The sequence below is a fragment of the Etheostoma spectabile genome, chromosome 4 (assembly GCF_008692095.1).
Source record: "Etheostoma spectabile isolate EspeVRDwgs_2016 chromosome 4, UIUC_Espe_1.0, whole genome shotgun sequence".
In the NCBI taxonomy this organism is placed as follows: domain Eukaryota; kingdom Metazoa; phylum Chordata; class Actinopteri; order Perciformes; family Percidae; genus Etheostoma; species Etheostoma spectabile.
Window position 1 is genome coordinate 4,477,712 of NC_045736.1, and position 14,405 is coordinate 4,492,116.

The 14,405-nt window shown below is 41.0% G+C and overlaps 1 protein-coding gene across 3 annotated transcripts in view; it reads right to left on the reverse strand.

Moving 5' to 3' along the window:
• The window catches only part of LOC116687475 (receptor-type tyrosine-protein phosphatase gamma), a 571,464-nt gene that overhangs the window by 134,091 nt on the left and 422,968 nt on the right, over positions 1-14,405 (reverse strand). For all 3 annotated transcript variants that reach the window (XM_032512919.1, XM_032512917.1, XM_032512918.1), the window contains exon 8: positions 9,878-10,070. In XM_032512919.1, coding sequence (XP_032368810.1) covers positions 9,878-10,070 — 193 coding nt within the window. The remainder of the gene's footprint in view (positions 1-9,877; positions 10,071-14,405) is intronic.

Sequence of the window (14,405 nt, forward strand, 5' to 3'; positions counted from 1 at the left end):
CAGAGTCTGGTAGGACCGGGCTAATGTACCAGAGTCTGGTAGGATCAGGCTAATGGACCAGAGTCTGGTAGGACCGGGCTAATGGACCAGAGTCTGGTAGGATCAGGTTAATGTACCAGAGTCTGGTAGGACCGGGCTACTATTACATAGGAGCCTTTCATTAATTAGCACTGCTAAGTGGTGACAGATGCATTTACTCTTCTCATATCTGAACGACAGAAAGTAACAGTCGCACAAAGCCCTGACCTCAACCCCATCCAACACTTGTGGAATGAACTGGAACGCAGACTGTGAGCTAAATATGATCACCCAACATCAGTGTTGGAACTTACGAATTCTCCTGTTGCGGAATAGGGCACATATAATAATCCCTGCGTGTTCTATAACGGTGGAAAGCTTTCAAACTAAAGTAGAGGTTGTCGTTGTTAGCAGCAGACTGACAATAACATCACTTATTGGAAGAATGTTTGAGTGTCCATGCACTTTGGTCAGCCTATCGGTAGTGTAACTTTATGCGAAACAGCAATTATTACACTGCTCACTGCTGCATAAGAAGGAGTAGCGTATTACCATCGAAAAATGCACGTAATGATTATTCCAAACACTGTATCATATTATGCAAATGAAGAAGGTAATTCGATGATGAACACGGGTTGATTGAGAATAGAGCTCACGTGCCTGGTGGAACCAAATTGATTAGCTTGCTCATAAAGAGCTGCAGTGGAGTTTTTCTATTCATAACCTGCAGTCGAGCCCCATGTGGCTTAGCATTACTAAAGCCATTAGTCACACACACACAAAAGCACACACGTTCACAAAGTAGAACACACACATGCACATACACCATTTGGAAGTCAAGCAGCGAATGACCTCTACGCAGGGAAAACATATTTAACAGATTATATCAACTTGGGCCCAGTCAACCATACCCTGTGTGTGTGTGTGTGTGTGTGTGTTGTCACAAGTTAGAACATTAACACCACCATAACTGCAGTCCTCGCAGCATAGGCCTACATTCACAATGTGAATTTAAAGCTATAGTGCACAACTACTTTATATACAAGACTTCCGTGATCATGCACCACCCCCACCCCTCCTCCACACAGTTGCTAGTAGTCAAGGAGGAAACGGACGATTAAAAAAACAAGATAGACTCTACAGAAGAAGTCGTTATCTTCACTTGAGTTTCTGTGCTGAAACTCACTGGATGACACCATTTTGTTAACATAGTCATACTGAGAAATACAGAAAGTTGTGTGGAGCTGATAGTCTTAATTAGCATTATATCAACGGTTTGAATGCAACATGCAACTGACGTTCATTAATACATTTCTGTTTAGAAATTGGTATGATGCGTTATATGTCCCCGATGAAAATGGGCAACAGAAGAGTTCAGCTTTACAATTTAGGAGATAATTACCGCTTCTGAAGAGTATATTGTGTTTTTAAACCCTCCTGTTGTCCTTGGTTCAAATCGGACCTGTATACAAAAGCTTTCTATATCAGAGCTATGACAAAGGAACTTTGAACAAAGTGACAAATGTTGAAAAAAATTACCAAAACGCAGAAAAAAAAACCTTTGTAATAAACTTTTTTTTTTAAGGGTAATAAAAGTGACCATGAAATTGGAAAAAGTGACAAAAAACATCAAAAACATTGCCAAAAGTGACAATTTGTTTTCCAAAAAAGTGACAAAGAATTGAAAAAAGTGACGAAAACATAATTACAAAAACATGACAAAAGAATTGGAGGAATGTGACCAACAAAATGGAATAAAATTGACAAAAACGTTGACAAAATGTTGAAATTTTTAACCCAGAAAAAACAAAAAGTTGCATGATTGATGGGAAGACCACACAAGGGTTAATCCTCAGCGTAAGCAATTGTGTGGTGGATGGGTGTGGGTGGCGCGCGATCACCCAAGGCTTGTATCATGTAGATGCACAAACAGTGTTGTTGTCATTACTTGAGAAACAGAAACTTCACACTATAGCTTTGAGTTTAAAAAAAAAGTTAAATAAGGCAGTAAGTTAGAGGAGTAGCCCAAACAATAAAAATAACATGCAATGGTAATAAAACCGGGCATTTTGTCCTGCTTTTTTGAATCTGTATGATATACTTTTCATAATTCAAAACACCTAGTGCTTGCTCTTGGTGGGAACTGATGGGTTTCTGTAAATAACATCAGAGTACGGTCTAGACCTACTCTTTTATGAAACACGCAATGAGATAACTGTTGTAATTTGGCGCTATATAAGAAAAATTGAATTGAAATTGAATTTATAGTAAAATGAAAAAGGTTTTCCTGTTTGAATGTGACAATTCTGTGATTCGGTTATAGTTTGATTTCACAGGGAGTGTACCTTTAAACTGGTCTTCTATCGTCTATCTTAAGTATCTGTTGTTGTTGTCAATCAGTTCAGTTGATATTTGTACCACTACTGAAGCTTTCCAGCATCACTTAAAGGATAAAAATAAGAACATGAAAGACATGTTTTGTTTCAACTTTCATTTGACAGGGCGTCATCCCCATTTTAGTAATCGCGCGTCAGTTCCTGCATTCTGGTGAACTTGTAGGCAACCATTTACGGTGCAAATTTTCAGCATATTCAAAACGCGTGTTTTGGGATATATATATTTTTGGACTAATGTACTGTACATCTCAAGAACAAATCTGGAAGAGAATGAGACCTTCTTAACGCCAAAAACTCCAAAAGTTTAAATCTACATAAATCTAAATCAGGGTAAGCTATCAAAGAAGTATATTTCCAACAATTTTTAAAAGGGGGTTATTTGAAATGGTAGTATTAGTTAGTTCGTTAGTTAGTTAGTTAGTTCATGTTTATTGTCCCCATAGGGAAATTAGGTTGCAGATCACATCACATGGTATTCAACATTAACACAGATCCAAGGAGGAAAAAACAAAACATATGTACACCACTACTCGTACCATAAACCAGAATAATATGAAGGGGGGGGGGGGTAGAGTTCCAGACCAGCTGGGAGAAAGAAGAGATTAAAATAGATACACAAAATATATATATCATTGGACGGGACCTTCATGTCTTCATGTCTAGTGTCTTAAATATCAAAGTGCTTGTGTCTTCATCAGCAAACCTGTGCTATAGAGCTGTTACTACCGCGGTAGGGTGATGAAGAGACCCTCTTATGGCTTTCATCGATGATAAACGGGCAAACACACACACACACACACACACACACACACACACACACACACACACACACAGGGGAGACGTCTGGATGGCAGTGAGTGATGGGGACTATAGAGCCCAATCACACAGAACAGAACATGCGTAGAGGGGGTGTCTGACACAGGTACAACGCACATAGGACCTCTCTGTCTCTCTCTCTCTCGCTCTCTCTCTCTCTCTCTCTCTCTCTCTCTCATAAGTCTCTGAGAGGCTATTTGGAGGAGGAAAGGACATCTTTGGCCCTGCAGCATGTTGACCACAGTTGATCGATGAGCGGGTCTTAATTGTGGGTCGGTCTGCGGGGCTTTGCAGTCGGATGGATTGGGAGGGAACTCAGTCACAGTACTACAGCATACAGGCCTCTCTGCTGTTAGACATGCATCATAGGCACTGTAGTAAAGGGGCTGGTGCTAAATCCTGCTTCACACTGTTATTAGTTGTTTACAGTTAAAGGAGTATGGAGATCATGAGTAACCAAATGATTTATTTTCATTCTTCACTACCCGCTGAGGTGCCCTTAAGCAGGACACAAACAGTCCAACTTGAACTGCTATTATTAAGAACTGTGCATGGCAGTCATCCAATGAAGAATATGGGAAGAAAGTGATAAAAGAGAAGGAGGATAGTCTACGTTGCTTCAGACTCTGTGTAACAGTGTTGTGTCCCCAGGTATCAACAGTTAGCTAGTAACCTGTCGTATAAACAACAGGACTAACGGCCCACACTATGAAAATATGACCCAGATTGTAGAAAGAAATGATTTATCCTTTAACAATGAGCTCGGCCCAGGAAAACATCAGTCAGCGATGACACAACATTAACACGACATTTACAGTACATTACTGATGACATTGATTGACACGTCAACTTTGCTAAGTAGTAACCTTGTGTTTCAAATGAGGGGGAACGCCGTTCCATTTCTACCATTTACCATTTGACCATGGATGTCTATGCATTTAGCAGTGTTTCTACGGGTTGTTTTTTTCCCGAGCTTATTTGAACGCAGCACAGATGCTTGTTAGCTTTGCCACTAGTTTTCAAACACAACAGAAAAAGAAGATGAAGCTTGCTTTCAAATTTCGGTAACACTCTCCTTGAAGGTATCTACATAAGAGTGACATGACACTGTCATGAACACATGACACAGTCATGACACATGAACCTTAACCCTAACTATAACCATACCTTACACCGAATGACACTTACAAAAAGAATGTAAATGTGCTGCATTTATATAGCGCTTTTCTAGTCTTAACGACTACTCAAAGCGCTTTTACATAGTACAGGATACATTCACCATTCATACACTGAAGGCTGCCATACAAGGTGCCACCTGCTCATCAGATAAACACTCACACACATTCGCACTCCGATGTGCAGCATCGGCAAGTTGCCCAAGGACACTTTGACATGGGACTGCCGGGGCGGGGATCGACCCACCAACCTCCCGATTGGCAGGCAACCGCCCTACCACTGAGCCACAGCCGCCCCTAGCGTTATGTCATAAATGTTTATATTGTTTATGACACATTCATGTAGAGCTGGGCAATATATTGATATCATGATATGAGACTAGATATTGTCTTAGATTTTGGATATCGTAATTGTGATATGCCATAATCGTTGTCTTTTACTAGTTTTAAAGGCTGCATTACAGTAAAGTGATGTCCTTTTCTGATCTTACCAGACTGTTGTAACTGTTCTATTATTTGCCATTTTAAAATGTCCACTATTAGCTAAAGTTAACGGGCGTCACTTAACATTAGTTCACTAGGCTACAGACTGGGTGCCGGTAGAGGGCCTACAGTTTGGCGCAGGCCTACAATTTTGCCTTTTTCACATCATTTATTATCAAAATTCCAATACAGGTGGATAGTTGAATAGCCTAAAGAGTTTGTATTTACTAATATTCTCCCTTTTCTGCCACATCTTAAATAATCAAAATTAGTAACTGTTGCAGGACAGTCTGATATGAAATATGTAAATGCTGCTATACTGTATGTGTAAGTTTATATCCATTCACTGTCTGGCTTTCTGCAGTACAACTCATCTACAACCTCTGTTACTGTTTTATAACAGGCAACCAGTCAATAGCGTGAGGTAGCACTTAGATGGCACTTGCATTGCTCACTTATTACTTAATACAGCTGACAGCTGTTATTATTAATCAATCAATCAACATGTATTTATACAGCACTTTACAGAAACCAACAGGTGTCCAAAGTGCTTTACATCAACCAAGAATAAACAAACACAACATTCAATAAAAGACAAGAAAAAAACACATGAAGCACAGAAAACAGTAAAACGGATAAAGTTGCCAAAAATCCTCAGAAGAGGGAAGTTGTTGCACCACTACTGTGTAATAAATGTAAATGTGCTGTATTTATATAGCGCTTTTCCAGTCTTAACAACTGCTCAAAGCGCTTTTACATCTACAGGGAACATTCACCATTCACACACATTCATACACTGTGGCCGGGGCTGCCGCACAAGGTGCCACCTGCTCATCAGATAAACATTCACACACATACACACTCCGATGCGCAGCACCGGGGGCAACTCGGGGTTCAGTGTCTTGCCCAAGGACACTTCGACAATGACTGCAGGGGCGGGGATCGAACCACCAACCGCTCTACCACTGAGCCACAGCCGCCCCTATAATAATTGCCATTCTAAATAAATAAGTATCATAGAATTAGATTCTACGCCGGGACATAATTCAGCTAGTGGACATCTTCACTTTGACCGTCGAGCAGCAATGCACAGCTGTTCACTGTTCAACTTTTACTTGTGTTGATGCAAATGTTGCCATGGTTGTGGTTTTCAGTTTGAGGTTTTCATGTTAATTCATTCCCAGTTTTGCTTGTTTCCCTGTCATTAGTTCACCGTTTCCTGTTTTGCAGTATTGTTCAGTCTTTGTGTCGTCACGCTTCAGTTTCCTGTTTTACTTTGTAGTCTCTGTCTCTTCTGCGTCATTACTTGTTTTACTTCCTGTTCCACCTGTTCATCCGCCCTGGTGTTCCACCTGTTCATCCGCCCTCATGTCACCTTTCCCTTGTTACTACCCTCCTTACCTTGTGTATTTAGTCTCTGTGCTTTCTTTGTCTGCTGTCCGGTGGTTGTCATTAAGTGTTTTCCCGTGCTGTTCTTTGTCATTCCCTGCGTCTCTCCCTGAGTAATTTTGTGTTCCTTGTGTTTTTGGATTTTTTTTTTTGTCACTATGTATGTAGCTATGCAAATTCCAGAACTGTATAGGAATGGCCATGTTTAATCTTTGCTGGTGTCGGATGTGAAGCAGGTCGGTCTTATTTTCTTTTTTTTTCTTTTTTTCTTTAGTTCCAGTTTAGTATTAAAAACTTTTTTCCATTGCTTATTTTCATTTGTCAGTTACTACAATAACCCTGGTTCCAAACCGTAAGAAAACAAACACCCAAGGGTGATTTACACTAACCCTAACCCAAACATAACTAGAGAAACGGAGAGATTTGAGTAATGGCCTTGCTCTATAATGACAAAACAGCTAAAGATTAAACTGAGATTGGTGCTTTCATTTGCTTCAGAATACAAGACAAGCATATTTTCACAAATGTTGGAGTGTGGTTTTAACAACACCCAAACACTGTTCTTCTCAATATGCATCTATCCATCATATCACCTGACTAAATGTGCCTGCCAGTCAGTCAGGGACACAAACAAAAAGTAGCATCATTGCTGATGGGAAACAATCAGGAGAAGGAGGAGGTTGTTCAGGCTGAGCTTCACAAAAATGGAATAAACTATTACAGGGAGGGGAGGGGGAATAGAAATCAAATGAGTCATGCACTTTAGCTGCTGCTGTATAGGTTTTCACTTCGCAACAGCACCTGTGTGTTGTGTGTTTGTATGTCGTCAGGTTCGGGGGAGTGCAGGGTTTAGAAGCAAGCGAAACACTCACACCCACTTTCGAGTTGGACCCTTAGCCCTCTCAGGTGTGGCTATGGTTTTAAAGCTTTGTTGTAAATTTTGTCTTTGCTTTTCCCCCAGCTGTCCTTCTTCCTCCTCCTCCTCCTCCTCCTCCTCCTCCTCCTCCTCATCTGCCTCTTCTGCATTTCCTCTGCCAGCCGTATAGATCTGCTTACAGCAAACATGTCCCACTTCAGTGCTCAAGGACATACTGCAAGCACAGTGTGCCAGGACACACACATACAATATATGTGTGTGTGTGCGTGTGTGTGCGTGTGTGTGTGTGTGTGTGTGTGTGTGTGTGTGTGTGTGTGTGTGTGGGTCTGCGTGCTTGTAGGCGATGCACCTCTCTCCTTCCTAGTCGGCCATATGGAAGTGTGTATGAGGAGAAAGAAGGGGACGAATCCTGCTAGGACAGTTGACACAGCACAGATGCTGGGCCACGCGCAAACACTTACAAATACACAGAGAAACACTCACACATGCATGCACACAAACACACACACACACACACACATACACACAGACACACACTGTATGTGTGGTGTTGTTTGAGTGGTAATGAGGCAGGAGCGGGAGGACGGCTGGTGGGCCTCCCACTGCCTTATGGTAGGGGAGTTACACAGCTCACCCAGACCACACACACGCACACACACACACACACACACACACACACACACACACACACACACACACACACACACACACACACAAACACACGGCAAGGCAATCAGTTTCCTCTGGGCATATGAGCAACACTGAATATCCCTCATTTATTAACATTAAGAAATGTCACCATCCAGGAGTAATGTGAGAATGTTGAAGCAGTTTAGAAAGAAAAGAGGGGCGAGTTAGTAGATCAGTGGGATGAAAAAGAGGTAGCACTATATGTACTATGAGAGTGACTAAGTGGACGAAGTTAAACACGCTCACGCTGAAATATAAGAGGAATACAATGAACAATTTGCAGTCTTAAAACCAGTAATGCATTCTATGTAATATGCAGTGCAACATATGGAAATCATTTCTTCTTTCAGAGCTATAATATTATAAATCAAATAAATCTACATCTCAAATTATATTCCTTTCAATTCAGCACTTATAGATCATTATGTTGTTCATTACTATCATGACCTAATTTAATTATTCATAGAAAATAAGGATTTTGAATGGCTCGAGGCAGGAACAGTTCTCTTTTTTAAGACTTTTACGTTGACCAGGCTGAGTATTTCGTCAACCTACAGTATGTTGGTTTGTGGCCTTGGCCGACACATTCTCACTCCCATCGCGTCAAAAAAAACCTGCTTGGTTAGAAGCCTTTGGCGTTTGTTGTTGACGCAAAAAGTCTCCTTTAGCGTCATATTAAGGGACATACTCGGGACACTTGGCGTCACTCTATGACGCTCTGGGTCCGGCTGTACGTTTAACTGACACGCGGCACAAGAACGGGACTGTTAGGGTTATAAAAAGATGGTGCGTGGGGTAATAAAATGTACGTTATTACCCCACTATACGTTTCCGTGACACGCAGGACAAGAACGGGACATGAACCTTGGTCTCCTGGGTGAAAGTCCTGTGTTGTTTGACCCACCCACCGTCCCAACCTACCTACTTATGCAAATTCACCATCTTTCATTTTACTTTCTACCGTTGTCTCTCTTAATACTACGTCTTCCAGCGCCGCGGTCGGCCCGGTGAATTCCATACAGACGCTAAAGAGAGAGAGCCTCTGACCAAGCGTCAGTATTTTGAACTTTGGCAGTGAGAACGTGTGACCTTGGTGTATAGTCTGAATTAAAACGGATTTGGGTTCAAACTTTAAAAACTTGAGTTACTGTACAAATTAGGACTGGACAATATATCGATATTGTATCAATATCGGTATTTGAGGCTAGATATCGTCTTCAATTTTGGATATCATAACATCCTGATATGTGTTGTCTTTTCCTCTTTGTAAAGGCTACATAACAGTAGAGGGATGTAATATTCTGAGCGCACCAGACTGTTCTAGCTGTTCCAGTATTTGCCTTTTTTACCCACATAGTTACTAACCCTATTTTTGTTCTCGGGTCAAAGGTGACCCATTTTCAAATTATTTTTTAATCAGAAATATGGGTTTCTTTTAACCAAATTGCCCAAAGTAACTTGGATGCTTGCATGTATGTTGTATGGAACCCATGCATTATTTTTCCCGGGTAAAAGTAATGATTACGTCCATTGAATTTTGTGTGTTTTGTTGATAGTATTTGAGAAAAATGTTTAAATGGTTTTAAAACCGGATCCTGCCTAAACTTTGACATATACCATCTGTGATTCACCCAACATCCTCTGATCTTGACTATTAGTCAGAATAATTAATCCTTTTTGCTTTTTTTAACTCAAAAGGTAGGTATGATGTCATATAAATCAAGTTTGTTGACCATGAATTAAAAAAAAAGCGTTCATGGTTCATGGAACAAACAGTTCATGGTTGACAACACAAGGGTTATATGAACATAACTGATGATTATTTATCAAAAATCTCATTCTATGCATCTAGTTGTCAACCCTACAATATCGCCACAAAATCGACATTGAGGTATCTAGTAAAAAATGTTGGGATATTTGATTTTCTACATATCGACCAGCTCTAGTACAAATCGCCCTATCTTGATTAAGGTCAAAGAGGCTCTGTATAGTCACCTAACAAGTCAAAGTGAACATCTGAACATCTACTGTACCTTTGGAAGCCTCGGTGCCGTACGGCCCGCTGCCGCTGTCAGTCAGATCCGGCAGCCAGGCGTCTTTGACTGCTGACTTGAAGACGTGACGGTTGTCCAAGCTCTGGATGGGCCTGAAGTTGCTGCGCAGATACTCCACCGACTTCACATGGTCCTGCTGCTCTGTGGTGAAGATGGAGTAGAAGGCCTCCAACTGGTGCCGGCGGGGAGCAAAGACATGGCAGAGACAGGAATGGAGAGAGAAGAGTGGAGTTAGCGCCAGGCTCAACTCCCATCCTGTGGCCATTGGTGCTTATTTGCAACAATCATACAGCAGCAAAAACCCTTTTTACTCACTCCCCAATATAAACATTGTGAGAATGCAACGCAGACACCTAATTGATATACAAGAGGAGACAAAATAAAATTTTCATGATCCCCATGAGAAAAGTGGGTCACTGCTGCAGCAAAGGAAAGACTTTACATAAAACATGGAATTCAAAGGAGAATATTGAGAACACATGACCAATAATCCCAACATATGAAGAGAATATTCAACTGAAGGATATGAATAAATACTAAATCCACTGCAAAAAAATCACTGGGACACATTTAAACTGTGGGAACATCATTCATTTTTTTCCATTTCTGTAATTAAACAAATTAGATACAACATGGCATTCAGTGAGCATGTTGGCAGGCACATTTCCTTCCAGATTTTAGGTCATGTTAAGCTATAGCGGTGTCTCCATCTAAGAATTTTCATAGTCAAATCAGAATTGCCAAGCCTTGCCTATCGTTGACTGATCGTCGAATCCTGTGGGTGGGAGTTGGGGGCGACCATCGGTGGGAAAGTTAAATCTCTCTTGGGGCGGTTGGATTTATTCACCCGCTTTGAAAAGATTTTTTCAATAGCTTCAAAGATTCTCGACTGGATGGGGTCGAGCGAGCAGGAGAGTGACTGAAGAGAGCGAGCGTCGTCAGAACAAAGCAGTGAATCAGAGAAATATAATGTTGTCTATGCCGATTCATCACTAGCAAGACAGCTGTAACAAGCATGTCACTAATGGTTTCCACTTTCATATCAGACACAACAAATGATATATCCAGCTACAAAAAAGCCTAAAAGTCGGAAGTTATAACGGAAGTACAGATTGGTTGCTATGGAGATGATACACTGTCTCATATCTACTTATTGGTGTAAACTGGCAGCTATCAGAACATTGCAAGTTTCCACTCATCTGGTCCAGAACCTTTGGTCTGGTCTGGCCTTTACGGCGCTGCGAGGATTCGAGTGTGAGACTGGCGGTCGAATCAGGCTCTTTCCATCAAAGCATCAAATGTTCAGTTATTTGGGATCAACCCTGTTAAGCTAAGCTACAGTTTTTGTTATTCCTTTAAAAGAAGGGCATCTGTCACGTCCAAAATGTGACATAATGTGTATCTGCTCGTAAACGAAGATAAAACAAAGTTAAAGAGACATTAATACCAGATTCAGCAGGATGTCTAAAGCCACGGCCTCAGCCAGAAACATGACAGGAATACAGTCTGTCAATGCAGGGAGTTTAGTACAAGCATAATGAAGTGACATATGGACATAAAGATGCAGTCAGTGTTTTATTGCATAAAGCAACTATAGACACACTTCAAACGGCACTTCACATAGTGTTGGAACCGGCCAAGTTCTTGAAATAGTCAGTTTTTTGATAACCGCATTGAAATAAAGAATTGTTGTCACAAGTTATGTCGCATTATTTGCAGAGACTGCATCTGAAAGAGCCAATGCCCCAAAAAGCTTAGCCCCTCAGCATTCTAGATCCAGTATATTGAGTTGCCCAAGTCATGCCAGACGCGTGATGGATGGTGAGTCAGAAATATTCAAAGTACACTGGTCTGATTCTGGTGGCCAACTGTGGCTCAAAGCTGCAATCACAAAGAGGCAGTCATATTGAACTGGTCATGAAACACAATAAAACACTTAAATCTAACAATCTAATTTGATGGATATTTGCATATTCAGATAATTCAGACAATTCAAAAAAGCAGCTTTGAAAACAAGTTAGATTGTCAGGCTTTAAACCAGACAATTAAATCACCAGAGCGATGAGAAGTCAGGTTCCTGATCCCTGAGGGGGAAATGGCCCTGAGGGTTTTCGATCCAAAAGGTCTCTCACCAGAGGAGATATTTGACTCTGTCAAGTGCCAATCCTCCCTCCATCTGTTAATTCAAAAACATGAACTTTCAGTGAGTGTGGGTCCTCGTGGCCTGCATCTCTGAAGTGCTGTCCCAGGGGATAATTGCAGTTTTGGAGTTCTGAATGCATACGCATGTACTGCCAGTCTGTCTTTCAGGCTGTTTTTTTTGTATGAAGCAACCATACACACTCCAAACGGTACTGTAGATAGTGTTGGCGTTGCCAAGTTGAGGAAATAGTCACTTTTGATAACCACATAGAAATAAAGAATTGTTGTCCAAAGTAATTTCACATTATATGCAGAGACTGCATCTGAAAGAGCCAAAAAGCTTGGCCCATCAGTTCTCTAGATCCAGTAAATGAAGTTGCCAAACTCATGCCAGATGCGTGATGGATAGTGAGTCAGAAAAAAATCAAAGTACACTGGTCTGATTCTGAAAGTGCTGCTAAAAGGGGCTGATTGTGTCACACAACTGGCCCAACCCCGGAAACCTGGCCAAATCTTACAGAGATGTATGAGCCAAAGCCGTCTCACATTCGCTTCCACCCGGTAGAGTTTGGCTGAATAATTAGTGTGGTTTGGGAAAGTAGAAAGTCTTGAAAGGCCGGACAGTGATCCAAGTAAAAGAAATGTGTATACTGTGGTTGCTGTGAAACGGTTCCCAAACTTGTTGGAATATGAATTCAGCAGTCATGTTATCAAGCTGTGAACATTTTGTACTGCTTTGGGTTAATGTTGAACTTGGCCTCTTCCTGCATGTTGGCATTTGTCAGATGCGTGCTGGGTTGCAAGACGTGCGACCAGACATGGATTTGCACTGTGTGACTGAAGTGTCATCTTTCTGTCTGTGTTGGCAGATGGATACGCTGTACAATGTGTTTGGAAGCAATGCATGCAGACAAACAGCTTGTGTGCAAGGGAGTGTTGGGAGGAGGAGGGGGTGTTGAGAGGAAGATTTAGTTTACAAAGGTAAATGTCTCGGTGAGGGGATGTCTGAGGACAGCAAATTCTTCCTGTGACTGTCTTTGTGCTGAATGACAATCAGCTGCTCTGAAATAAGAAAAATAAAAATAAAAACACAAGCCAAACCACAGCAAAAGAAGGAGTGAATGAATTTTGAAGGGACTGTCCATGACTGATTATTGTGAGTTAGACTCCATATATATACTGTATACTGACTAGATACCGCCTTGGGCTTCTATGAGACAGTCCCTTCTAGGTAACTATCCCGTTAGCTCACGCGTCATGTCTAGGATTTACATTGTGGGATTTGTAGTTAGGCATGTCATGAGAAAACCTGCATGCAATGAATGTCGTAGTAGTTTTGGTACCTTCGACCATACCATCTTTTGGCACCAACCATCTGCTCACCCTCAGAAACAACCTAGGCCTAGTTACATCAACTCAACAGCCAGTCAGGATACTAAACACTTAGTCTTACCCAGGGTGTTATATATTGTTATAATTTATGAAGCTGTAATAAATATGAAACGGTTTTGATATCAGCTAAAATATCAGAATAAAAGACGAGTTCTTGTTTTAGTCCATATTTATCTATGGGTTTTGTCTTGTAATATAACCTTTTTATGCTGGGTAGCTCTTACATAGCATTGCATAGCAGGCATATAAAAGAAATTTGAAAATCACAAGAGATTTTGACGATTTATGGTGATTTTCTTTCCGTTAGACCTTGGCCTACATTGACACTGATGCGTTAAAGAGGAGTGGCTCCCCGCGCCAAGATGACGCTGTATTGACACATTTCTAATGAACAGCAGTAGCCAAGGCAACATCTAGTAAGTATATATATATATATGTATATATATATATATATATATATATATATATATATATATATATATGATTATGATTATGTAGTTAGACTGAGGAATTGACTCTCCTCAGAACCTCCATTCTTGTGGAGAACAAAAAGGTTGGCTCAAAAAGAGCAGCGTTTATGATTTCAGATTGAAATTACACTTTTATCCATTAATCACTTCTCTTGTAGTGGAAGCCAACTAGGGGTGTTACGGTTCCCAAAATCCACGATCTGATTTGTCTTTCGATTTTAAATTCACGATTGGATTAACTTTTCAATTTAAACATTTTCTTTTCAGCGGTGGCTGAAATGCCACAAGAGGAGCCGCTAGATGGCAGAGAGGTTCTTAATTTTATGCACCATTACTTTAACGAGATGCACATGAATGCAACATGGAGCCCCGTCGGCGCCTACATGCTTTGCCTTTGTTGTTTGTTTCCATAACTCACTCATGGAAAAGGCAACATGGCCAAACTGGTGACTTTGGGGAAGTAGGAGCATTTAACAGTTCTGTTGTTTCTCTGTCGGTAGCCA